Here is a 25435-nt window from a genome sequence, read left to right as displayed (position 1 = left end):
TGTGTTTCCTGCTTTGGCCCAGGAGCCGCACTAGACAAAAATAATAATTGCGTTTGCGGCGATCTCAATTCCTTCGCAGATCCGGAGAAAGGGTGCACCTGTAAAACTGGCTATCAGAGAAGCAGTGAAGGCACCTGCATTCCGTGCGAAGGAGCGCTAACAGAAGAAGACGAATGCATGTGCCCCGAAGATACGTTTCTAACCTCTACAGGGGCGTGTATAACATGTCCTCCGGGGTCTACTGTAAATCAAAATTATTCCGAGCGCATGGGTACTGCAGGTGAAATCTGCGTCTGTGAAGAAGGAACTCAGTTATAGGGTTTGAAATATCCTAAATAAAACTCTAAAAATGAAAAGTTTCTGTTAGTTGGCCTAGATGCCTATAGTAGGAAGATAAATAAGAGGTCAAATTGAAGCAATAAAACCCTAGTTTAGCTCTCCCCAGACGCCAGTCAATGCTTACCTTGTACAGGACCTGGATCAGCGCTCGACGAAAACGGTGTCTGCTACTGCACAGGAATCGTTGTTAACCCTATTTCAAGCTCGATCAATATCTAAGTTTTTCACTAAACAACGTTTTCAAGGCACTTTTTATATGAAAGAGCCAGGAGTCTGCGCAATGTGCGCTGGTGGTATTGAAAATTCAACCGCCAATGAGTGCACTTGTCCGGAAGGATCAATGGTCTACGAAGACATCATGTGCATTCCTTGCCAAGGACCGACATCGGTTATGTCTGCGACAGGAAATTGCGTTTGCGATGAGGAGTCAGCCATACTCAGCCAGGATAAATCAACCTGTAATTGCAGAGTGTATTTTTTGGAAGCAAAGATGACCTCGACCTGCGTGTCGTGCTTTGGCAATGGGGCGTACTTGAACGAGCTGGATGAATGCCAGTGTCGCAACGGAAGTCAGCTACGTCAAGGAGATTTTTGCGATTATCGTGAAGAAATTCGTAGAGAGCCAGATTTCCAAGAAACGACAATGGAAATGACAACTGCAGCAATCACCGCCGAGTCGGATGTTTCCCTGATTATTATTCCTTGGGTTCTTTTACTGCTTTTGTTATTGATCTTATTGCAGTTTTGCTGGCTTTATTGTAAAAGAAATATTGTGACAAAAATTCCAATCGAAGAGAATAGTGCTAACGAGCCCGAACTGGATGAACTTATCGCTCCTAAATCTACAGTGCCAGTTGAGAAGCCCCAGCGAAGAGTAAGCACACCTGTTGTTATACCACCAACACCGGAACCAAGGTTTAACTTTTCACTTTTCAACACATCTATCAATCATTTCTTTTTTCAGAACTCAATTCAACACTGCCGGAACAAGCACTGATGTCGAGTACAAGCCGTTATCAAGAGACCAGGAGATGCAGACTTCGATGAAATCGTTGGCATCGGTCTCCTCGCAACAGTCGTCTTCCTCATCTTGGACAATGGCAAACACGCCGATCATCCCCCACACAATCCAAGAAGTCGAGCAGCAACGGGAACGAGAGCCAATTTCACCACCTCAAGTCGCTGTCAACATTGTAGGCGCGAACGATGCCATCGCCAATTGGGACTATCAGCGCGACGTCGCTTACTATATCGTGAGCTGCATCAAACTCTACGACGATGACAAAGACGAAAGAATGGTTAAACTGTCTCCCGAAGAAACGCAAACACTCATTCCAGCTCTTCAAGCTGACAGTGAGTATCAAGTTCTAGTGACCGCGTTCGACTACGACAACAAATACAAATGCTCTCAACATGTCCGTGTCGTTACCAAGGGAAGCCCTCCTGGTCCCCCACAGCGCATCACTTTTGACAACATAGACGACCAATCTGTTCATGTCTCCTGGGGCGAACCCCCAGATATAGACACTAGAATCACCAAATATCTCTTCCTCTACTACCCAACGAAAAATCCTAAGCAAAAACAAGTCCTGCCACTTCCTGGAAGTCAACGAACAATAGCAATCAGCAAATTGAAAAAATCAGAAGAGTACACCTTCGAAATCCGAGCTGAAACTCGATGGGGCCTTGGTGAAGCTCAGACAAGTACAGTAACGATTGACCAAATGAAAAGCTCCGACCGAAACAGCATTTTCTTCGCGGAGTCGATCAGTGACCTAACAAGACAGCTTTCGTATGATCACGTGAACAAGATGAGAGAGGCTCATGTTGTTGAAGAAGCCAGTGGAGGAAAAGATAGACAGCGCACTGGGGATTTAATTAGCTCGCAGGACTTGTCAATGTTCGCCCAAGTTGAAGCAGATACGATTGGGCCACGTGATCAGACCGGGTCGAAGACAATGGCGAAGGTCACGTTGACGACCGAAACTATCATCGGAAGAGTGGCTAAACAAGAAGTCTCTGCACAACAACAATCTCAATCATATAAATCATATAATCAATTAATTGAAGAGACGCAGATGTACAGAAAAATAGAAACTGACGGAAATGAGGATCTTCTTCAGTCTCTTGGACCAAAAGCCATGGATCTCATGAAGGATCAACAGAAGCAAGAAAAGGAGGAAGTTATTGTCCCCGTTGACGTAGCTTCAAGCTACGAATTAGACTCGGAAGTGACAGATGTTCTCCGGGTCCAGCTTAGGAATCAATACCAGCCTCTTTACGACGGTAAGAGAGTCAACTTTTCTATAGATCGAATTACAGTAAATTTTAAGATACAGAAGCCTATCCATCAAGCCTCGATGACGAGCCAGTAAGCACTCTCAATAGCGAACAAGGAAAGGCTTCACATAGAGACAAACACTTACAGCATTCGAATCTTACCACATCATTATGAATTCGTGTTTCGGCCGTCATCTTTCACAGAGGCCTAAACATGATGATTTGTGAAGCCCCTTTAGCATCTCATTTTCAGCACCTGGCGGGAAGGGGCGGAGAGCCCGCTGACGATTCTTCAGAAGCATACGTTTCTGAATACCAGTCAGGTGAGATCTATCGAAAAATTTTTTTTCTATAAATATTATAGAGGCAGACGAACCGAGAAGTGGGAGCTTCCACTTCGAAAACCTGATCCACACGGAAGCGACAGAGAGACAGTCACTTTTACAGGAGGAATCGATTGCGAGAATGGAGGAGAGAATTCGACAGAGCTCGAATTCGTCTGAACTGGAAGAAAGTGCTCATCAATCGCGATTATCCGGTGAGTCTGACCTCAAAAGCCTTACTTACCAAATTCTAGTGGCAACTTGCATCGAAAAGCAAGAAGGAATTCGCATGAGAGGGTCAACAACTTCGAATCAGTCCCGTTCCCAGGCTGATCTTTTGACAAATGTCTACGAAAGCAACGCGATTTCAGCAGCAGAATCGGAGGCACAAAAGGCGACTTTTCGAAAGAGCACGACAGAAGTTTACGACGCTTACAAACATCAACAGAAGATGAATATTTACGAAAACATCTCATCGGGAAACATCATGGAGTCGATTGGTTCCATTTCAGTTCATTCAGAGTGAGTTCTCTTAGAAATTTAGTTCGCTGAGAAAAAATTCTAGTGACAAAGAAAAAGAAGAGGAAACTCGAAAAAACTGGACATTCTCACTGTAAATACTACTATTTTTCCTTGCAATAAAACAATAAAATCAATCAAAAATTCTTGAGAAAATTCTATTCAGATTGCGTCACAGCTCGCGGCCAATCAGCGGGCAGTTGAAAAAAATTATTTCTTGAATGACTCATCCCTCGCGAATCTAGAGAAGTTCAAAAGAGAAGTGAAAAAAAAGAAAATGGATGAGTTGCCAAAGAAAGTCGATTTTGTTGTTTGCGGGACGGGTCTTCCATGCTCGATTTTTGCAGCTGCCTGCGCTAGAATTGGAAAATCGGTGCTGCAAATTGATCGGTACTGCGTTCTTCATCATTATTTTTGCAAAATTTATCATTATTTTTCAGAAACACATTCTACGGCTCAGAATGGAGCAATTTCAACATGAAAGAAGCCAAAAGCTGGAAGGCCTCTTGCGAATCTTCGAAAGTAATTTCCAACTTGAAATTCACTCCTTCCGAATGCTGGGATACGTTTGAGATGTTCCTCAGGACCGAGCAGTACCGCTTCAACATAAACGTCGACAATTCCCCTTTATTTTCTACTGGAAAAATGACGGAGCTTTTGATTCAGTCAAAGGCAACGAGATATTTATCCTTCAAAAACGTAGCTTCGCTAAAAACGGTCTACGAAGATGAATTCATGTCGGTTCCAGCTTCCAGGGCTGATCTTTTCGCGTCGAAACGAGTTACAGTCATTGAAAAGCGAAAAATGATGAACTTCCTGACCAAATCACTGCAAGAAGAACCATCCGAAGAAATTTCAACTTTCGATCAGTTTCTAGAGCGATTCAAGCTCACAGAAAAGCTCAAATCCTTCGTCAAATCTTCAATAATTTTCTCCAACACCGAGGATTTATCACTTTATGACGGATTGGCTAAGCTCAAGAAATTCATCAGCTCCCTGGGAAAATATTCCGCAGCTTCTGCTTTTCTTTACGCTTCTTATGGATCTGGAGAGTTAGCTCAAGCATTTGCTCGGATGTGTGCGGTTTTTGGCGGGATAACGGTGCTAGAATATCCTCTCAAAGAAATCTTTCTCGAAGATGACCTCGTAACATCGCTTTCGATCTCCGTCCCAGAATCTTCAACGCCCCATAAAGTTCGATGCGATCACATGATTGCAGAAGTAAACTACCTCGAATCATACCACAATAACACGGAGGAAGATTTTCATCAGGTCATCATCATTTTGACTGACGACGACCTCAAGAAGATTATCAAGGATGAGAAACTCGCGCTGGCGGAAGATTCTGGACCAGAACCAGATCATTGCATCATTACTGCTATTGTCGATGGTCATCATATCTGGGGACTCGCATTAGGAAAAGGGTTTATGTTCTCTTATAACGCTCAGTTACCCAATTAATTTTTTCCCTTCTCATTCACAACCCTTTGAATCAGACAGTAGTTCCTCCACGACACCAAAAGGAAAATCAATCGTCACTCTCCGATGCCGCCACAAACCCACTCTCGATAAATTCTCTTCCAAGTTCGCCACCGATTCTCTTTGGCAAATGGAATTCACCAACTCCAAAGTCCACCTCAACGATCTTCCAGCGAACGTACAAGTTTCTCCTACAGTTCAATTCGACCCAGATTACGATTACGCTGTTTCCTGGGCCGAAAATCTTTTCAAAAAGCTTTGTCCGGAAGAAGAGTGGCTACCGCCCATGCCGGAACCGGGGGATATCATTTTTCCAACGGATGAAGAGGGCGAGAAGAAGCCGGAGGATCCAAAAGATGCCGAAGAATCGAAAGATTCAACAGCCAAAAACACCGAAAATTCCTCACAAGAAGAATCCGCAAACGCAAAAGAGACCTAAACATGATCAAAAGTCACATACACCTATTCTTCATTTATTCTTTTTCGTTATTTCTGTACTATCTTTTATCCAGTAAATTCATTATGTAATAAATTATTTACTATTCATTCTCAGATGCTCAGAATATGCCTAAATCGGACTCGTTTGACCCTCCCACGAATCTCCCACCGTTTCATGAATGAAGCAACTGCTCTCAGGTGCCAGATCATTCCTCTTTCGCAAATTCAAAAATGCCAGAATCCTAGAGCTTGAAGCGAACCCGTCTAAAGATGCACTCAAGAAGGCGTATAAGGACAAATCCCGTGTTCTTCATCCAGACATGCCTACTGGAGACGAAGCGAAGTTCCAGGAGTTGAAAGAAGCGTATGAAGTGTTGGAAGAGCTGAGAACAAGGCCGTATTCCAGAGCAGCGGCGGGAAGAAGCGAGGAAAGCCCTCATGTTGCCGCTCATCGGGAAGCTCAAAGGTTGGTTTTGGAAAAAAACTCAACAGGGGCTTTTATGAACAGATGTTCCGTGCTATAGCAGTAGATAAACGGACGATAAGAATGATAAGATTGATATGCACCTTGCAAAAATAGGTATTTGGTAACCAAATTTTGGTTTGATTGGAAAACAGATTGTCGCTCTTGCTCAAATTTTTCTTAATAAGAAGGCGGATAAGGGCATCAAACTCGCTGTATTCATTTAAAAATGAAGACAGATATTTCTTTTTCTTTCGTATTAACAAAACGACTGATCACCAGTATTAAAATGCTACATTTTAATGTATTTTTCTTAGAAGATTTGTTTCACTTGTAACCAATTACCGTTGAAAGTTTCAACTTGGAACTGTTGGAGCGCCAACAAAACCTCGGAATAAAATGAAACCTGAAAGTACCGGTACGCATTATTTTAAAGATCGTAGAAGGTCCTTGCGTACAAAATCGCGAATAAAATCTATTTCCCAATCATTTCAGAAAAGCAGCAGCAGAATTGAATACGGCCCGCGAGAGTGCAGTCCAGGGGTGGATATTTTGATTTCAAAAAGTTTTTCCATTTTTCTAAAAGGCGGGATTCCAGTTTTTCCATTTTGCCGAAATCGGAATGAAGACGAATCCCATTTTGGAATCCTATTTTTTCAAATGGAAAAAAGGAATAATTTTTCATTCCGAATTCCGAATTTGATAGGGCAACGAAAAATCCAGATTTGAAAAATGGAATAAGGAATGATTCCATTTTCCGTTTTCATTTTAAACTTATTGATTGCGAATACTTAGCGCTCGAGAACCCCTTACCTCGGCAGAACTCAAATAAATAAAAATAACAAGGATCTAAAAAATAAACCATAAGAATTGTTCAACAAGAACCAATTTGATTTTTATAAAGAATGGGTGAGGGCGGGGTTGGGGAAAGAAGCCATTTTTCCGAACATATAAGGTGAATGTTCGCTGCCTTTGTCAAGCCCATTTAAAATTTAAAGCCAGGGAAGGGGAAACGGCCCTTCGGGCCGTCAAGCCCATTTAAAATTTAAAGCCAGGGAAGGGAAACGGCCCTTCGGGCCGTCAAGCCCATTTAAAATTTAAAGCCAGGGAAGGGGAAACGGCCCTTCGGGCCGTCAAGCCCATTTAAAATTTAAAGCCAGGGAAGGGGAAACGGCCCTTCGGGCCGTCAAGCCCATTTAAAATTTAAAGCCAGGGAAGGGGAAACGGCCCTTCGGGCCGTCAAGCCCATTTAAAATTTAAAGCCAGGGAAGGGAAACGGCCCTTCGGGCCGTCAAGCCCATTTAAAATTTAAAGCCAGGGAAGGGGAAACGGCCCTTCGGGCCGTCAAGCCCATTTAAAATTTAAAGCCAGGGAAGGGGAAACGGCCCTTCGGGCCGTCAAGCCCATTTAAAATTTAAAGCCAGGGAAGGGGAAACGGCCCTTCGGGCCGTCAAGCCCATTTAAAATTTAAAGCCAGGAAGGGGAAACGGCCCTTCGGGCCGTCAAGCCCATTTAAAATTTAAAGCCAGGGAAGGGGAAACGGCCCTTCGGGCCGTCAAGCCCATTTAAAATTTAAAGCCAGGGAAGGGGGGGAAACGGCCCTTCGGGCCGTCAAGCCCATTTAAAATTTAAAGCCAGGGAAGGGGGGGAAACGGCCCTTCGGGCCGTCAAGCCCATTTAAAATTTAAAGCCAGGGAAGGGGGGGAAACGGCCCTTCGGGCCGTCAAGCCCATTTAAAATTTAAAGCCAGGGAAGGGGGGGAAACGGCCCTTCGGGCCGTCAAGCCCATTTAAAATTTAAAGCCAGGGAAGGGGAAACGGCCCTTCGGGCCGTCAAGCCCATTTAAAATTTAAAGCCAGGAAGGGGGAAACGGCCCTTCGGGCCGTCAAGCCCATTTAAAATTTAAAGCCAGGGAAGGGGGGGAAACGGCCCTTCGGGCCGTCAAGCCCATTTAAAATTTAAAGCCAGGGAAGGGGGGGAAACGGCCCTTCGGGCCGTCAAGCCCATTTAAAATTTAAAGCCAGGGAAGGGGGGGAAACGGCCCTTCGGGCCGTCAAGCCCATTTAAAATTTAAAGCCAGGGAAGGGGAAACGGCCCTTCGGGCCGTCAAGCCCATTTAAAATTTAAAGCCAGGGAAGGGGAAACGGCCCTTCGGGCCGTCAAGCCCATTTAAAATTTAAAGCCAGGGAAGGGGAAACGGCCCTTCGGGCCGTCAAGCCCATTTAAAATTTAAAGCCAGGGAAGGGGAAACGGCCCTTCGGGCCGTCAAGCCCATTTAAAATTTAAAGCCAGGGAAGGGGAAACGGCCCTTCGGGCCGTCAAGCCCATTTAAAATTTAAAGCCAGGGAAGGGGAAACGGCCCTTCGGGCCGTCAAGCCCATTTAAAATTTAAAGCCAGGGAAGGGAAACGGCCCTTCGGGCCGTCAAGCCCATTTAAAATTTAAAGCCAGGGAAGGGGGGGAAACGGCCCTTCGGGCCGTCAAGCCCATTTAAAATTTAAAGCCAGGGAAGGGGGGGAAACGGCCCTTCGGGCCGTCAAGCCCATTTAAAATTTAAAGCCAGGGAAGGGGGGGAAACGGCCCTTCAGTACTTGAAAATCCCATGTTTCGCCAATTTTGCAGATCAGAGTTTTAAAATGAAATAACTGAAATTAAAAAATGGAATAACTGGAATCCCATTTTCCAAAAATACATATTTCTCACTGTGGAATAACTGGAATCCCAAAAAAATGGAAATCCCATATTCCGAAAATGAGCAGACCGTTTTTTGGGAAAAGTGGAAAATGGAATAATTTCTCATTCCAAAATGGAAAAAATGGAAAAACTGGAATTCCATCCCTCCGAAAAATGGAAAAACATTTTGAAATCAAATTATCCATCCCTGGTGCAGTCAGAATTATCTTCGTCCTTGCATTAATTTTCATCGGCACCCACTTCATGCGAAACAACTATCAGTACCAAACAGACAAGATCAGACAAGAGCTGAAAAACGACATTGAATATTTCGCAAAAAGAAGAGGAATAAGTCCGAACGAAGCGCTTTACGAATACTCGAACTATTACAACGCATATTTGAAAAGAAAAGACGGGGAGCATTTTATTAAGAAACTCGATTTCGACGATGTCTTCGATCTCGACGAGCGCTACAAAAATCTTGATGGTTATTATCAGAAACGACTTTTTAATCCGCCATGGAAATATTGAAAACTCAGTTCGATATTTTTTCTCTTTTGAAAAGAGTCTTTTCAATAAAAACTTTCGACAAAATTATGATTTAGAAATGATCTGCATTTTCAGTTTTCATCGAGAAATTCTGGGTAGGATTCATTTGCACAATAGCTTCATTTGCACAGAGCTTCATCTGCACAAGAGCTTCATTTGCACATTCTGTGCAGACGAGGCTTTTGTGCCAGTGAGGCTCTTGGACAAATGAGTGTCAAATTTTATTTTTTATGAAAAAAATTGAAATGTTGAAAAATATTTTGAGAAAATTAAAACTTGTTTATTTGACGCAACTATTTTATCAAGTTTTTTGTATCTTTAGTCAAACATAGGTGTAATTAAATTATCTGGAAGAGTTAAATGAAAAGTTTGATTGTATGGAGTAGGTCTGCCAGACGCCAGAAAACTACGAGTATGTCGCGTTGACTCATCTCCATTTTTGAACATAGCAGTAAGTTTCAGCCAGAACCAATTTCATAATAAACACAAATGAGTTTAAAATCGATTGATTATTAAGAAGGGTTCATACTATGAACTAAGAACTTCATAGAGAACACAAAATAAGTTGTGATCTGCTAAGAATGATTTTTACCTTATTTGAAAAATTTTCCGAAGAAAAATAGTATCGTCGGCAGCCAATAAGCATTCATTGAAAAAGCCCACGGAATCGAAACCCTCATTAGCACAGAGCCTCACTGGCACAAAAGCCTCTTTTGCACATATTGTGCAAATGAAGCTCTTGTGCAGATGAGGCTCTGTGCAAATGAAGCTATTGTGCAAATGAAGCCTACCCAGAAATTCTTGTACAGCCGCTTGTATGACTGCAAAAATCGCTCCGCACATAAATCCAATAATGAGTTTTCCCCACGGAACTTCAATCTTCTGGCCAGAACTGCTTGTATCTGCTTCAGTCGACTCCGATGAGTCAGTCCTAGAATCACTTTTTGCTGGTAGAGTAAATTGTTATCTTACTTGTTCGAGATGACATCGTGCTTTTTGTTAAACAGGTCTTCAAGATCCTGCATATCATCCGACACCACCCTTGATATGACAGACCCTTGAAAAATTCCTAATGAATTCTATATCTTATTTTCCTCAAGCAACGCAGATTAATATTTTGAACTTTTCCTTGTCCATTGATATAGATGCTGCAGCAGTTGCTCATGTCCAGCAATTCGTAACATCCTTCAATAAGTGACTCACTGTATTCAGTAGACTCTTCGTAGTTGATGATGTTGTAGCAAAGGGTGCAAAACCTGTCCTTACAAATCTCCTCTCTATTGAAAATCTCGGCACAACTCGGTAGAAAACAAGAGGAGAAAATAACTCCGGTTAGCATCATCTTCATCGTGTTTTTATTTGATCTGATGATTTGTGAGGGACCTGCTGGGACATCCTTTATCTAGAGACTTAATAAACAAACGATTCTTTTTTAGACAATGTTTCGGACAAATGGACCAGCTCGTTTCCTATCACTGACTGTAGAAAGCGCGAATGCCCAGCAAGGCGCAAAACGAATCCGTGTCGGCGGCTGGAAGCGCATCAAATTCAACCCAAATTACTACCCGGTTCACGAGTACGGAAGCCCAATTTCCAAGCAAAAGCCAGTCTGGCAAAAGAACCCACGGCTGCCCAACAACGCATACAATGTTCACAAATTCTTCAAAACCACGAATTTAAAGAATGTCCAACGAATCTACGATGAGGAAGAGGGCGAACGATATTTGCGATCAAACGAGTTTGAATCGAGAATGACGATGGCAGATGCTCAAGAGAACGCGTCGAATAGATTTGCCAAGGACACGGGCACTGGAGAGCATCCTGGAATCGTTCCACTACACGTAAGTTCTATTTCAAGGCCGCTTTTTCAAGTTCATCACTTTTAGACTTCGGTTAACTTCGGCCCCTTCAGCTGCCCAATTCTCAAATTTCTCGACGACCGCTGGGCCCAAACAAACCGCGACAAAGGCCGCCGAGGAATGATGCAAAACGTCATGTATTCAATCCGTCAAATTCAGCTCGAAAAAGTCGCTAAAATGCGGAAGAAACACCAGCCAGCGCTTGACGATTATGCTAAGCTTGAAGAAGATCTGCTTATTGTCACGGACTTGAATGTAAATCGAATAAAGTCGAAATTGGCGCAGATTTTAACAGAAGAATCGGAAGGAAAGGAAAAGTTTCTGCCCGATGATATTTATTTACGAGTTGGGTCGTTGAGCCCATTTGGAAAAGAAAAGGGAAAGGAAGTTGAGGAGCATTATCAAGAGGTTCTGGACAAGATGGAAAAATATAAGGAACAGTTCTATAAACCTAAAAATGAAGATGATCGCATATTTTAATGTCGATAAGTCGCTTCGGTTTTCTTCTATTTTTTGTTAATAGAGTTCTAAAACTGATAATAGAAAGCATCTTTATCAATTGAATTGGACCCCTACAAAGTCGTTATGCAAGCAATTGATAATGTCCGACCAACTATTGATTTCCAGCACATACGAAAAGGCACAGTCGGACAAGTCATCGTCGTCCCAAAGCCAATTGAAGAAACTAGAGCCATTGACTACGCTTTTCGGTGGATTATTGAAGCGACTCAGACTCCTGATGTTACCAAAGAATTTGCAATCACAAAAGGTAGAGAGTTCGCGCCTCTTTTTGGAATATATTTGTTTTAGGTCCTCTTGCAAAAATGAATATGGGATTGGACAGATTGGGCAATAGAGAACGACTTGCTGAAGAGTTTTTAAGAGGTAGAATGCTTCTGAATATAATTGATTTAACCTTTCTTTAGCTGCCGAGAGTAAAGGATATTCTTTTAATAAGAAGCTTGCTCATCATAAAGTTGCAGAAGCCCAGAGACAATATGCTCAACTGTACTGGTCTGGAAAGCTAGTTAAATAAATCATAATTAATACTTTATTAAAACCATTATTTGGGAATTTCTGATGTTACGGTTGTATTTTAACAATAAGGACAGTGACTTGACTAGCGCATACAATCAATTTCAAATTGTCGCATCATTATATAGATATAGCCTATATCATATAGGTACATTGTTTTTACTAAAGTCATGAGTTTTTGAGTTTTGCAGATTTCTAGGACTGACAAATTTCTAAATATTTTCATTTTATCAAGAACAATTAAGTAATTATTGACATATCATCGGCATTCAATCAGATTCGAACTTTTGCGTCATTTCAAAAGTAATAACTTTTTTCTTTATGATGGAAAAATGTTTTTTGTTCTCTTTATACGTATACTATTCAAAGTACAATCGTATAGATGGCGATAAAGTGGAGGAAATATGCACTTGTCTACTGACGTCTGTGCCAGGCGGTCTGTCACCTGGAGATTCATATCAACTGATCGAACCACCCTTTTAGAATGTTAACGCACCCTGAATGCATTCTCTCCCCTGAAGTTGGCGACTTCCCTAAATCCATGACAGCGTATGCGATTTTGTCCGAAAAGAAAGAAGTTTCCTTAACCCTTAAAAAATACCCGGCGATTGCCGAGTTCCGGCATTTGAAGCGCGTGCGACCCGAGAAAGAATCCGGAAAGCTGGAGGTCTTAATTTCGCACGAAGAAATCGTCGGAGAAAATATAAGGGCTGTCCAAGTACCTTTACGAGCGCCGATGAGCCAAGTTGAGTGGCGAGTTTCCAATGACATTTGGCCGTTGAACTTGCCAAATGTAATTGAAACGACGAAGTTGATGGAGAAAAAGTATTTTTCTCAGAAAGAGTTGGAGAAGAGAGAGCATGTGATTAGGTTCAGAGGTGCAAATGAGACTAAGATGATGTTATTTTACCTTTTTTACACACGATTTGCATCTCAAAAACTGGATTATTGACCAAAAACGCTTTTAAATACGAGGAAGACGAGCAAATGCCCCCTCAGGCCGCTATACTCGTCCGGGACTCGCCAGATTCGTCAGATATACTAACTGAAGCTTTGGAAGATATAAAGAAGAATCCCCTCGGCCATGTAGCGCTCAATCTCGTAGCGAAAGCAGCTGGAATGGGAGAATACATTCTAACGGGTTTGGAAGTCTACATGTATAGAGAGCCGTGTCTGATGTGCTCGATGGCTTTGAGTCATTCTCGTATCAAACGATTGTTTTTTGTGAAAAAATGCGGCACTGATGGCTCTTGCGGAACTCGAGAATCTATTCATACTCTGCCGGCGCTGAATCACCGATTTCAGGTGTTTTACGGTACGTTTTTATCAGCGCTATCAAATTTTTTTTTCTTGAAGGAGGGTTCGAAGACCGACGTGGTGAAAAGCGGAAGGCGGAGTGAAGCAAAGCCAAAATCCATCGCCTTGGCGGTTAGTTAAAAGGTTGAACTGCCTGGTTGATAAATAGCACAAGAAATACCGGTTGTGTAACAATTTATAAGCGGATCATCCTTCTTTATTATTTACTTCTGCGCGCACTGGCCTGGCCACCCCCAGGCACGCTAGAGCCAATCTTTACGTTTTGAATTTTTTAAGATAGAGAAATCGAGATACAGTTAGTATGTGGCTAGTCGAATCATTGAAAAGAAGGAAGTAGAAGAAAAGAAAAGAGAGAGAAGAGTCCATGAGTAGCGCCGATCTTGAATGTTGGCATGGCGCTCTTTCCCGGCAGAATGCTCACAGGTCAGAATGAAAACTAATTAAAAGCTTTGATTTATTAAAAACAAAATTATTCATTATTAATTGGTGCTTAGATTGCTCACATCCCGAGGTCTTCAAAACGGCATGTTCCTAATCCGCGCTGGTCGCGGAGGACGAGACCCTGTCGTCTCTCTCGTCGCCAATGAAGATGTCCAGCATTTTGTTGTGACGACAAGTCCTGTTCACTTGTGCATGAAGCTCGACGGTGGGCCGTGGTTCGTCGGGCTCGATGAGCTGATCCGCCACTACTCCCACCGTTCGCATGGGCTTCCCGTTGCACTGAGAGAGCCCTGCATTGGCGATTCTATTCCTCAAGTGTTGTTGGCAGCTGGGCCAGATACTCCGTTGCATTTAGCCACGAGAAATAACGATTTGAACGCAATAAGGTAAATATTTATTTCTTTCAAAAACAAGCTGATAATTCAATTTCCGTGAAGTGCCATCGCTGGTGAACAACCAGAACTGCTCGAATATCGTGACCGGGCAGGACGAACTTGTCTCCATCTCGCTGTTCTCGGTGGTGACATGGCCACAGTAGAAACTCTACTGCACGTTGGTTCGAACGTTAGATTGCCAGATACAGATGGGAGCTCTGCGATGCACATTGCCGCCAGAACTGGCAATACCGAAGCGATTATTTTGCTCCACAAGTTCAGAGCTGAGCTAACCGCGAGGGCGCACAAAACCGGCTGGCAACCGCTTCACGAAGCAGCCTACACAGGAAATTATGAGGCGACCAAGCTGCTTTTGGAAATGGGAGTACCGGCTCACCCACGATGTCAGCTAGGAAAGACACCAGCGGAATTGGCCAGAACGAGGAATCATACGTAAGCATTTTAGCTCACTTGAGCAGGTTTTACCAATTTTTAGGCGAACAACAACTCTTGTGGAAAGCTGGAGCAAACCAAATACTGTTTCTTCCCGAATTCATTCGAGCCACTTCCTCCATGGAGCCATTGATCGAACGGAAGCAACGAATCTTGCCCTGCAAAACGGACCCGGTTCATTTCTCGTTCGCGAATCCCGTAGAAGACCTGGAGAGTTTGTTTTAACAATGAACTTTGGAAATCACGTGTACAACTACGAAATTCGCAACAGTGATCATCTTTGGTTTTCAATCGACGAAGGGCCTATGTTTGAAAGCATCGAGCAGTTGATCGAGTACTACTTACAAGCTGGCGAAGGTCTTCCGGGGAAATTAACGAGGCCAATTGAACCTGTCGACCAGGCGACAAAGGGCCTTAAGCGATTGCAAATTGCGCAGAAGGGAGGGCAAAACGGAGGGAATCATCACTACGGGCATGGGTCGCCCCAGCACTCGCCTGGAATGCCTCCGAATCAACACAACTTTAGTAATACGAATGGAATGAATAATGGCTCCTCGATACTTCCCCCTGTTTCTCATCGAGGGAATATCATGATGCCCCACACGGATATTCCCGCTAGACGAGCAGGTCCGCAGCATCACGAGCCTCCTCCACCACAGCAACAAGCTGATCCAAATGAATTTCAAGGAGCTCAGGCACCTCATATTCCTCCTGAATCGCTCGAAATGCTCAATCCTCTTGGAGAGGGAGAGTTTGGTTCCGTAATGCAGGGCGTTTGGCATCCGCCAGGGCCTCATCAACCTCTTCCCGTTGCGATTAAAACACTTCGAGCTGACTGCCTCGTTTCTGGAGAAAAGGAATTCGTCAGAGAAGCAGCCGTTATGGCACGATTACAGCATCCCAGCATTGTGACACTCTATGGCGTCTGCCGTGAACGACAAACAGGAACACTGATGCTCGTCCAAGAGCTACTCGAAGCTGGATCAGCGTTAGATTACATTTTGAACAATGCAAAGACAGTTGGTCTCGAAGAATTCAGAGTTTGGGCTGCTCAAATTGCCGCTGGAATGGACTATCTCGAGGAGAGAAAGCTGGTTCATCGAGACTTGGCGCTGCGGAATATTCTGCTTGCGGGGAAGAGACGGGCAAAGATCTCTGATTTTGGACTGTCGAGAGCGGTTGGATCCGAGTCCGATTATTATAGAGCGAAGCAGGGCGGCAGGTGGCCTGTAAAATGGTAAGTAGATCAAGTTTCCTGGCGAGCTAGAATTATCTTGTTTTAGGTACGCTCCAGAATCAGTCAACTACGGCCAATTTTCCTCAAAATCCGACGTGTGGGGTTTTGGAATCACACTTTGGGAAATGTGGAGCTGGGGAGCTCCTCCTTATGGAAATCTTCCCGGAAGCGAGGTAATTTGTCAAACATTGCTAATAACAAAAGTCTCTAATCAAGTGATAACAATAATTTCAGGTCATCAAATGGATAGAACAAGGCGGAAGACTTGTGCAACCGAAACACTGTCCTGACAAGGCATGATCCTTTTCTATCGTTCCGTTTAGAACTAAACATACAATTTAGGTTTACAAAATCATGCGCAATTGCTGGGACTACGAAAAAGAGCATCGGCCTACTTTCCGCGAGCTGCTCACGACATTTAGACGCAACCCAGATTACTTCGACTTCCACCTAAGCTAAAACCGAAATTATTATCCCAACTTCACAAAAACTAAAGCCATCATTTTTATCTAAATAAAACTCTGTAATATTACTTCTGTATTTCTTGCTTTCTTGCCTATCATCAATTCAAAGTTCTACTAACTTCTACTGTCACTATCAACACTGTGCAATTACTACCAATCAAGTTCCAAAAGTCAACAGATAAAAATGTATCCTCATGAAAAGAAGAGAAGGTGCCTTAGATTAATTTTTGAAATATCGCCGTTACGAATCATTGTTTAAAGAAAACTGTATTTTTTGTTTCAACTTTTGTTAAAATAGTCTATTATATCCAAAAGAGTTCCACTATAAAAATCAAGTTGCTATGATTCTTGAGTTAGTCTTCCTTGATTTCAGTGGACTGGGATAGAAAACGATGAGGCTGTAGTTGATTGAAACGGAGAAAGATGAAACGCAGATTGTTGTGTACATACGATGGGGAAGGCACTGAACTCTGCAAGACAATCAAGCGGCTAATACGCAATCAGTCCATCAAAAACAACTTTGTTCATTCTCGTTCTCAGACTCAACTTCGCCTCCAGTTCCAGGTCAGTTATTTCCGCCTCATTTCTTCAAAATATTCTTTACCCAGTTCATCCCTTTTGATCCCACGCAGTTCCGCTCAACATCACTATCTACCGTCCCCTATCTTCATATCTACTTCGTCACTTGCAATGATGTGGATGTGTACAAGAGAACGGTTAAAAATGACATCGCAAATTGGTTCAAAACTATTGAAGAGAATAATTCCAACTTTCTCATAATCATCGGTAAGTAACAAAATTCAAATCTCAAATATCAATTTTCATAAATAGTAAATGGCGAGAGAAAGCTTCAAATCCGCTCTTCCGTTGCAGACAAAATCAAAGGAGACTTTCTTTCAAAATACGTGAATCGATTGGTAGTCCTTTACGAGCCCTACCGAGACACGCCTAAATCCCGCGAGGTAAGTTTAGTTTTTTTGCAAAAAATTTATTGCAGTAAATGATTGATAAGTATTGCGAAAAGTAAAATTGGTTTTGCGGCATTCAATGAAGGAATAAGGCACTGGTAGAAGTAGAATTAGATAGGGAACTATTTTTGGAGCAATTCTAGCGCAGCCTGGTGTTTTACGCCCGCGATCTATTTATACAGAAATTTGCGAATCAGATAATAAGGGATAAATACATGTTGATCGTGAGGCATAATTAGGCTGCTATTTTGGCGGGTTATCTCCGAAATGAGCCATCTATTCTAGCTCAATAGTTAAATCAATGTCTCTCGACTTGACGCTCTGTCAGTAAATGAATATGAATAGCTAGGTCTATAATAAGGTCTGTCGCCTCCTCCCGTCCGCGCTAGAATTTGCTGGAGGGAGTTATTATCCGCGCAGAGGTTGAAAATACATCGGAGGAAGTAGTTTCTCCAGCGCTTGAACGTAACAAAAAGGAACACTCCGACGAAGGACAGAAAAGTAGTGATGACCCAGTGAGTGTTGCTGATTTTCTGCGTAGATTTACTTTGAGTGATAGTCTCAAAATGATCTGTCGCGTGATCATCGATGTTGTAGTCGGAGCCGATCCTATCGTCGATTGGACGGAGAACATTTGCTTTTTGGTTCTTTTCTTGTTCGGCTATTGCTTCTTTAATTCGCTCGAGCTTCATGTCCTCGTCAAGCTTCGCCTTTGCCTCTGAAATATTTTATTTTATCCGATATATTATTTGATGGGCTTACGAACTCGGTCGCGTTCATCACTTTCTTCGCAGAATTTTGGATTCTCCTCTTTTTCATCAATTATTTCATCAATAGCATCAAGCAAGTCGACTTCTTTTCCTTGATAAAAACAGGTCTCTCCATCAATATCCAGGACAGGATCCAACAGCCAGTCATGGGTTCTAACATAGTCAGAAAACCCACCGAGAGATTGGCAATCGCAGGCAATAGGGTTGCCTTTCAGGTCGACTCGGATTATGATCGGATCGGTGAAAGCCGAGAACCAGAGAGGGTCGATTCGGTGGATTCTATTGTTGGCCAGGTAGAGATACTTAAGATTGTGGAGAGAAAGGAAGGTCTCCGGATCGATGGTGTCAATCTACGATGCCATTTAGTTTCACTGAAAAATATGATCGTTTACCTGATTATTCCCAAGATAAAGTTTTTGAAGATTTGTCAAATCTTGAAAATTAACTCGATGAAGAGATCTGAGATTATTGTTTGTAAGCACAACTTTCTCCAAGCTGTCCATATCCATAAACATCGAGCCAATCTGTGATAGCCTTGATCAAAATGTTATTAAGAGTTTTTATGAGCTCACTTACCCAGTTTTCGAAAGAGTAATGATCTTGAGGCTGTCGAGAACATAGAAATCATCTCTGTCAATTTGAATATTTTCGTTTCCGTCCAAGTTAAGTTCGATCAACTCTTCCATGTTTTCGAGGGATTCTTCATCGATAGTTGTGATGTCGTTGTCGCGAAGGTCGAGATGTGCAGGGTTCATAGCCCCGATATCCTCTTAGAAGTTGATTTAGGCCTAGTTTTTTGTGATTGACTTACTTGGGATGGTGTTCAGATCAACATCTTTGCAGTCAATGAACCTATCTGAATTAAATTTGTCACAATAGCAGTCTTCCGGGCAAAGATCTTCTAGTGAGTCATAATCATCATCGTCATCGTAATCATCGTCATCGTAGTCGTCATCATCATCGTCGTCATTGTAGTCTTTGTCATCATAATTTTCTTTTTCCGGTGGTAGAGCAAATCTGTCGATCTCTTTATTTTGTTCTCTGTAATTATCCGGATTCGCGTCTGGGGATAAAGGCTCGAGCGGCGATTCAGATTGCTCCATAACATTGACTCGAACAACCATCTTATCTTCCTTCACCTGATCGTTGATATAACTTTGCGCGATGCACGTGTAAGTTCCGCTGTCCTCTAATCGAGCTTTTGGAATGAAGAGGGTACCGTCTGTTCCATCTGTGCCCACGTCCACATCTTTCTCGGGCCCAGACGCACTCGTAAAGAACCAACTTATATCCGGGGTCGGCTCGCCACGCGCAAAACACGGAATTTTTATATCTTCATTCAAATTCACGGTAACCTCGTGAATGTCACTGGTAATTACAGGTTCAGAACATGTAGTAACAATTTCATCTTTCTGTAATTCCGTAAGTTTTCTGCGCTCATAGCCGACGGGTCCTGAGCAAGTAGGCATGTTATTATCCATCAGGTCCCAAAGCTTCTTTTCGTTAGCAAAGTCAATGAACTTCTGAATTCCGCAGTTGCAGTTGATTTGATTTCCGTCCAAGTATAATTCTTTCAAGTTGTCGAGCTCAGCAAACCACCCAGTCTCAACTGTTGTGAGCCTATTAGTTTATTGTTATTATTAATCACAAGGATAAGCCGCTAACCTGTTCCCATGAAGAAATAAACGCTCCACCTTTTCATTCGTTTCGAATGCATTAGCGTGGATGAAATTCAATTTGTTCGAATTCAAGAAGATCGCTTTGAGATTTTCTAAATCGGCAAACATAAGTCGCTGGACGTATTCGAGCTGGTTCTCGGCGAGATTGATTTGTTCGAGTTCTTCGTTGTCGTAGAACACATCGTCGGGCAGTTCTGTGATTGCATTATTTGACAGCCATAAAATTTTAAGATCCAAAAGAGGGCTAAAAGCTGCTTGATCGATGTGAGCTAAGACAGGTTTACGGCGATTTGCAACGCTCATAAAAAATTCTTAGTACGATTATGCCAATTAATTTGAAGATCGTTGCTGTGCCGATAAACCTTTCCTATATTATTCCCATCCAAGTCCAAATACACTAGATTTTCAAGTGACTCAAAACTATTTGCGTTCAGTTCTTTGATTCCATTGCTTTTGAGCTGTAAATGAGTTGTCGACTCTGGTATCTGACTGACCAAAGTCCAGCTGAAATCGGGAATTTCGTTACATTTGGCGATGTTATCCCTGGGGCATTCGCACCAGGATGGACATTCAAAAGTGCTACTTTGCACGCTGTTTTGAGGTTAACGCTTGATCGATTCTAGTTACTGGCCAAGTTTTACCCGTCACCGTCGGGTTAACCTCTTTCCTGATGAGGCCAAAACCGGCTCTGGACAACTTCATTCTCTCTTATTTAGCATCAAGGCCGCTCGCTGAGTTATAAAACCTCTAAGATCACCCAAAAACTAGCGTCTTTTTTATGTCATTTGCCCGAAGGGCGGGCTCAACTAAACACCAAAATTCGCAATGAGTAAAGCCCGTTCTTCCTTTCCTTTTTTATTATGAAAGAGAGAATAATGAATGAATTCACCACTGCTGAGCCTTTTGTTGATTATGAAAAGACAAGAGTCGAGCTGTTTGTGTTTAGTCTTGGGCGACGCTGTGCGATAGAATCATCGACTTGACCCTTACACATGTGGAAATTGCATTTACGCAGCTGCTCAATGCGGTCAGGGTTGAAAGGGAGTCCAGGAACTCGCAGGAATGGGACTTTTGCAAGTTCTTTTTGCTACAAGAAGAAGCTGCGATTCTTTATGAATCTCTTGGTAAATCTTTCTCGAGTTATTTTTATATCAACATTAATTAGCTTTGTATTCTGACGCACTGATACAGTATGATGAGTTGGATGCAATGCTCACACAGTACCTTGAAAATGCAAAAGGTAAGTTAATTAGCAATAAGATCAGAGTTTTCATTATAAAAATAGTGGGTGCACGACCTCACTGGCTTTCGAACTTGCTCAAAAGCGATATCACACGGTGGGACTCGTTTCAGCTGGAGCCAAATTACACGCTGGAGCAAGTGGAGAAAATCGCGAATAGAACGGCGAGCTTGTTAGATTTGCGGAACTACTTGTTTTCGCGGCGTGCGCGTTTGCTAAGCCAGCTTCAGCTTCATGAGGAATTAGCGAAAGCCTCGTTGGTATACGTGTCTGGCACGTTCCAGGAGCTCAGCAGTTTGACCACAATCAAGCCGCAATTTATTCGGACTTGGGCGGTTCTAGCTGGCTTTTCCGCCTTCCAGTTGGTGGAACGTGCGGATGCGCTAACACCGGATGGCCACACTAGAATCACTACTAATGGCGCTGCCCTGCTGGATCTTGCTCGCGGGCATTTATTTAAGCTTGGGGATGCTCTTGGACTGGCGGAGGGTAGCCCAGCGGTGGAGGACATTGAACCCTTGATTGCTGGGTTTGTCAGCTTAGCGGTCGAATCCGATCAGGAAAGGAATGGGTGAAAAAAACCTGTCATTTGTTTGAAATTTTCAACGATAAATTATGAATAACGACACTAAGACTGGATTTCATTTTCGAAATTTCAATTAGAAATATTCGTTTGAAATCAACAAAGAGCACTTTATAATAATTACAATTGTTTACCCAAAGAAAAGCCCTGACGACCCAAATGGAAATGGCGAACAATCCCTGGCTGCTGGCCGCCAGGAAATTACCAGTAGACTGGAAATGGCCCTTTCAAGTCCCTCGAAGTTCGAAGCTTTCTACTTGAACGTCTGCTCAAAAACCATGGACGAGTTCAAGAGAGTTGGGCGTGTTAGAACTGGCATCTTAGTTGGGCGCGATCTTGCAAAGTTTCATTGCCGCCGGGGAAACTTTGATAAAGCAGAAGAACTTCTTCTCGAGTTGCTGGAACTCTTTCAGAATGATAAATGGTCTCACTTAGGTCAGAGTTAAACTAATTGGAAATTTATGAAATACACTTCTTTCGTTGTCATTTTAAATATTTACATGCAAAACTCGAAAAAGTCCAGCTTGTGAGCAGGGAGCTCGTTGAAGTTCACAAAACAACTGGCAATCTTGTCAAAGAAGCGTCTGTTTATTATTCCATGTCGGCAGCTTCGAACGATTATTTCCGAATGTTTTATGAAACAATAAGCGACGTACAGAGCGCGCAAACGCTGCAATATCCATTGGAACAAATCAGCCGACCGCTCTGGGCGCATTGTACTCCATCGTCGAGGGTGGACATCAAAGATCAGTTGAAAATCCAATTTGAGTTGTACTGTTTATTCGATCTAGGGCAGATAACCGCAGAAGTTTGGCTGGAGGAGGTGTCGCAAGAGGCAAACCGTGATTTCTCAATGCTAACGCCAAGTGTTGCCAGCAACAGTATGGTCGATGTCTTCTCTGTTGGCAAAGCAAGCACTGCGATTTCCTTGCCAGCTTCTTACGCAACTTCGGGGAACCCAATGGACTTTGCACAGATCGGTCGATTTTCGTCAAATGAATCGTCGGACGATGGATTTTTCACGCACAACAATCTGATTCAATTCAACGATACCGAGAGTGTCTCTGGTCCTGACTTGAGATACTTTGCACACGTCGATCAAAGGTCGAAGAGGACTAGAATGGTAGGCATTTCTTCCCCTGCGCTGCGAAGAATAAGGAGCAAGAAAGGAAAGAGCCTCCGTTCAACATCAATGATCGAGCAACCGTCTTTTCCTTCACCATCATTGAGGTCGAATCCCCGCGAAGTCAACCTTTTGAAGGGTGCTAACAAACTCGAGTTCGATGTGGATTCTTCCACAGCAGGCCGTTACAGTATCTCCCGCCTCTGTCTTTTTTATGATTTGGATGGTGCACGAGCAGAAATGATCAGCAGCCAACTCGATCCGCCAGTACACATCGAAGTCATGGACAGTGAGCCGGTTTTAACGATGAATCTTCAAAACGAACGACTCTACGCCGGCGTGTCGAGTACTCTGGAGTTTTCAATTCTTGTAGGCTCCAGACCGCTGGAAAATGAGACCATAACAGTCATCGTCTCGAGAGGACTAAAAGTTCTGTCAGAAAAAGTCGCGATGAACATAAAAACGCCGAGTAGCAAATGCACCCAAAAGAATATCGTCGACTTGGAACGATGGTCGAATCAGATGACGTTGCAAATCCCCTTTGCTGCGAAGAGATCTGAAGTTTCCTTCTCGCTCGAGGTCAGGTGCCCTCTTCACTGTGACGAGTCTGATTTTAATGGACTCATTTCTGACACGGGATCTTTAATTGAAGAAGAAGGCGCTTCCGAGGACGAAGAAGACGGCACTGGAGCCGGCGGTAATGGGAATAACATCAAACAACACCACGTGAATATCGAACTCCAATCATCTGCCAAGCACAACACGTTCAATCTCAATTTCATGCTCCCGTTTGTCATCAAAGCTTCTACCTATAGTAAATTTCTGTCGCTCAACATTCAAAACCGCTCTACTTGCCCTTGGTCTATCAAATCTTCTGTAGCTCGCTTGCTCTCTGACAATGATCCTTCCCGTAAGTCCCTATTTATCCAACGACCGTTCATTTTTCGTTCAGCCAAATGTCTTAAATCGCTCAATTTAACAGATGACTTCCAACTCCTGCCAAGCCAAGGATTCAAATACCTTTGGCAACTGCCCCACTCCTCGCCCTCCCCTTCCGCTGCCATTTCCGAGTTTGTTTTTTGCTTCGAACTTGAGGCAGAAGACATTGTCTACAAGTATGAACATTACGAAATGCTCAACTGCCTCAAGCCCATGTACCGAGTTCAGGTAAAATTAACCAAAAAATATTTTAACAAAAAATTTTCTTCATAATAATTTATTTCGTCGCAGCATTTAAAGTTGATGCAATTAGCGCAACAGAAGATCCAATAAGTCCGATTAAGAGAAATGCCATTGAGGAAAATAATAAAAACTTCTTTGCGTCGGCACTGTGTTTGTCGTCAAGCGCCTTTTCGAGGAACTCGTTTCCAGCTTCAGTAAACGCAATTGTATTTGCGCAGACATCGTCAATTCGGGTCAATCTCATGCTGCTTTCTTTTTCCAATGCGTTGAGTTTCATGAATAGTTCCAGAGTTAAATCTTTTCAAGGCTGGCATTTATTTATCTTGGGTCCAAAATAAGACTAAAAAACTTGTTTATTTCGGCCCAAACCTAATTTATCCTCAAGTTTCTTCATATTTGGATCTTCGTCCTCATAAATAGAATACTCTTCCGGCCCATTTGGTTTCTCAAAACTGTCGAGGAGGCTTTTTGCTGCGATGAATTTCGCCAGATGTCTTGTAAAAATCTCATGGATGACAATAAAATGTTGTTGTTCGATTCTTTTTTCTATTTTTGCCGCTATTTCATCCACAAAATGCACGGGCTTATCACTTGTTTCTTCAGTCAAATTTTCCTGTAGCAATCTAATTGATTCAATATCCTCTTCGATTATTTTTATCATCTCGTCGAAGATTCCAAATTCCGATGATTTGATGACTCCGCTTTCGTAGTTTCCAACATTTTCATCGAAGATATCGACCTTTTCTCCAAACTTGACGAGTAAATCGTAAATACGCGCGATTTTTGAGAGTTTTTCCTCTATGAAGATCTCCGAATTCAACATTTTTAGTTGTCTTCGCCCAAAAATAATATTAAAACGAGCTTGATTCTAGCGAAAAATCAAAATTTCCTTCAGTACGAAACAGAAAAACTGGACGATATTACTGGTCTGCTGCCACTAACAATCAAAGTCAAGCGTTGTTACCCGACAGAACGAGGGGAAACGGACGCGATCAGCTGGCACATTGCTGATGATCGCTCCGCTTGGGGAATATCTGGTTTGACGTCGGGAGTGATGCACTTTGGTGCAGAACATAACCTCCTGCAGTCAATTAAAGTCGACTTGATGCCGCTGTTTATGGGCGACCTGCGACTGCCTATTCTCTCGCTAAGAAGACTTGTACAGAAAACATCGACGAGTACCTCCGAGCATGACTCATCTATCAGTTCCATCGATGGATCCTCTTACAAAGGTTTTTCTCAACCCATTTTTGTCAATAGAAAACCGGACTTTCAGGCATGAAACGGGTGAATTTGGAAGAAGGAGATGTCGAGTTTGCCAATCCGTTTGAGCTCATCGTTACATTGTAAAACAATTCAACCTTTCAAAGTATCCAAATCGAATCTCAAAGTTTACAATTTTACTTCTTCGCTTTTGCTCTTCGTATCAAAGTATAATTTATTACAATTCAAATATGCTTTCTTTCCTTTCTGCAATACTTAACTTTTCAGTTCGTTTCTTTCATTCAAAGTATTCTATATTTTTTGATAATTTTCATTTCAAGCTTCTGACAAAACAACTTATAATTATCTATTTTACCTATTTCTGCAGTTCTAACTTTTTTTTCAATACTTTCGCCTTTGGCCACCAATGTTCAAAAAGAAGAAT

At 42.7% G+C, this 25435-nt stretch overlaps 11 protein-coding genes across 12 annotated transcripts; 9 read left to right on the top strand and 2 right to left on the bottom strand.

The window, feature by feature from the left end:
* The first annotated feature begins 439 nt into the window (after positions 1-439).
* Positions 440-3604, top strand: LOC145704421 (uncharacterized). The gene is made up of 7 exons (XM_081781877.1): positions 440-1254; positions 1304-2625; positions 2673-2735; positions 2859-2942; positions 2984-3157; positions 3197-3464; positions 3508-3604. Exons 1-7 carry the CDS (start codon positions 596-598, stop codon positions 3557-3559), a joined length of 2622 nt encoding a protein of 873 aa, XP_081638003.1. The 5' UTR covers positions 440-595; the 3' UTR covers positions 3560-3604.
* Positions 3605-3636: 32 nt separating this feature from the next.
* LOC145704427 (rab proteins geranylgeranyltransferase component A 1-like) lies at positions 3637-5476 on the top strand. Its single transcript, XM_081781884.1, has 3 exons — positions 3637-3851; positions 3902-4885; positions 4965-5476. The coding sequence occupies exons 1-3, from the start codon at positions 3739-3741 to the stop codon at positions 5377-5379; spliced, it is 1512 nt and encodes a 503-aa protein (XP_081638010.1). The 5' UTR covers positions 3637-3738; the 3' UTR covers positions 5380-5476.
* Positions 5477-5481: 5 nt separating this feature from the next.
* LOC145704435 (uncharacterized) lies at positions 5482-9095 on the top strand. Of its 2 annotated transcripts, none has more exons than XM_081781894.1 (4): positions 5482-5576; positions 5625-5844; positions 6337-6379; positions 8733-9095. In XM_081781894.1, the coding sequence occupies exons 1-4, from the start codon at positions 5558-5560 to the stop codon at positions 9042-9044; spliced, it is 594 nt and encodes a 197-aa protein (XP_081638020.1). In that variant the 5' UTR covers positions 5482-5557; the 3' UTR covers positions 9045-9095. The 2 variants fall into 2 exon arrangements, with proteins under 2 accessions (XP_081638020.1, XP_081638019.1); XM_081781893.1 differs by having other exon boundaries at positions 5483-5576; positions 5617-5844.
* Positions 9096-10490: 1395 nt separating this feature from the next.
* LOC145701647 (uncharacterized) lies at positions 10491-11401 on the top strand. The gene is made up of 2 exons (XM_081778861.1): positions 10491-10903; positions 10949-11401. The coding sequence occupies exons 1-2, from the start codon at positions 10502-10504 to the stop codon at positions 11399-11401; spliced, it is 855 nt and encodes a 284-aa protein (XP_081634987.1). The 5' UTR covers positions 10491-10501.
* A 62-nt stretch (positions 11402-11463) lies between these two features.
* LOC145704438 (small ribosomal subunit protein uS7-like) lies at positions 11464-11975 on the top strand. Its single transcript, XM_081781897.1, has 3 exons — positions 11464-11690; positions 11732-11806; positions 11848-11975. The coding sequence occupies exons 1-3, from the start codon at positions 11507-11509 to the stop codon at positions 11955-11957; spliced, it is 369 nt and encodes a 122-aa protein (XP_081638023.1). The 5' UTR covers positions 11464-11506; the 3' UTR covers positions 11958-11975.
* Positions 11976-12883: 908 nt separating this feature from the next.
* LOC145704437 (tRNA-specific adenosine-34 deaminase regulatory subunit ADAT3-like) lies at positions 12884-13486 on the top strand. Its single transcript, XM_081781896.1, has 2 exons — positions 12884-13271; positions 13313-13486. Exons 1-2 carry the CDS (start codon positions 12944-12946, stop codon positions 13354-13356), a joined length of 372 nt encoding a protein of 123 aa, XP_081638022.1. The 5' UTR covers positions 12884-12943; the 3' UTR covers positions 13357-13486.
* A 67-nt stretch (positions 13487-13553) lies between these two features.
* On the top strand, positions 13554-16511 carry LOC145704424 (tyrosine-protein kinase HTK16-like). Its single transcript, XM_081781881.1, has 7 exons — positions 13554-13696; positions 13768-14100; positions 14152-14541; positions 14585-15778; positions 15825-15951; positions 16013-16072; positions 16121-16511. Exons 1-7 carry the CDS (start codon positions 13638-13640, stop codon positions 16235-16237), a joined length of 2280 nt encoding a protein of 759 aa, XP_081638007.1. The 5' UTR covers positions 13554-13637; the 3' UTR covers positions 16238-16511.
* An 81-nt stretch (positions 16512-16592) lies between these two features.
* Positions 16593-21474, top strand: LOC145701646 (trafficking protein particle complex subunit 10-like). Its single transcript, XM_081778860.1, has 6 exons — positions 16593-16806; positions 16851-17028; positions 17074-17204; positions 20606-20783; positions 20825-20899; positions 20945-21474. Exons 1-6 carry the CDS (start codon positions 16666-16668, stop codon positions 21472-21474), a joined length of 1233 nt encoding a protein of 410 aa, XP_081634986.1. The 5' UTR covers positions 16593-16665.
* Positions 17222-20361, bottom strand: LOC145705225 (uncharacterized). Its single transcript, XM_081782682.1, has 7 exons — positions 20301-20361; positions 19646-19928; positions 18792-19600; positions 18557-18749; positions 18373-18514; positions 17973-18330; positions 17222-17928 (listed from the first exon to the last, which is right to left on the bottom strand). The coding sequence occupies exons 1-7, from the start codon at positions 20359-20361 to the stop codon at positions 17504-17506; spliced, it is 2271 nt and encodes a 756-aa protein (XP_081638808.1). The 3' UTR covers positions 17222-17503.
* Positions 21475-21626: 152 nt separating the features above from the next.
* On the top strand, positions 21627-25402 carry LOC145704422 (trafficking protein particle complex subunit 10-like). Its single transcript, XM_081781879.1, has 5 exons — positions 21627-21917; positions 22001-23515; positions 23558-23772; positions 24683-25019; positions 25064-25402. Exons 1-5 carry the CDS (start codon positions 21701-21703, stop codon positions 25135-25137), a joined length of 2358 nt encoding a protein of 785 aa, XP_081638005.1. The 5' UTR covers positions 21627-21700; the 3' UTR covers positions 25138-25402.
* On the bottom strand, positions 23822-24758 carry LOC145705223 (uncharacterized). The gene is made up of 2 exons (XM_081782681.1): positions 24157-24758; positions 23822-24084 (listed from the first exon to the last, which is right to left on the bottom strand). Exons 1-2 carry the CDS (start codon positions 24608-24610, stop codon positions 23822-23824), a joined length of 717 nt encoding a protein of 238 aa, XP_081638807.1. The 5' UTR covers positions 24611-24758.
* Positions 25403-25435: the final 33 nt, after the last annotated feature.

This window comes from Oikopleura dioica, chromosome PAR (assembly GCF_907165135.1).
Source record: "Oikopleura dioica chromosome PAR, OKI2018_I68_1.0, whole genome shotgun sequence".
NCBI lineage: Eukaryota > Metazoa > Chordata > Appendicularia > Copelata > Oikopleuridae > Oikopleura > Oikopleura dioica.
The sequence above is the reverse complement of the archived record's forward strand: the minus strand, read 5'-3'. Positions and strand labels throughout refer to the sequence as shown.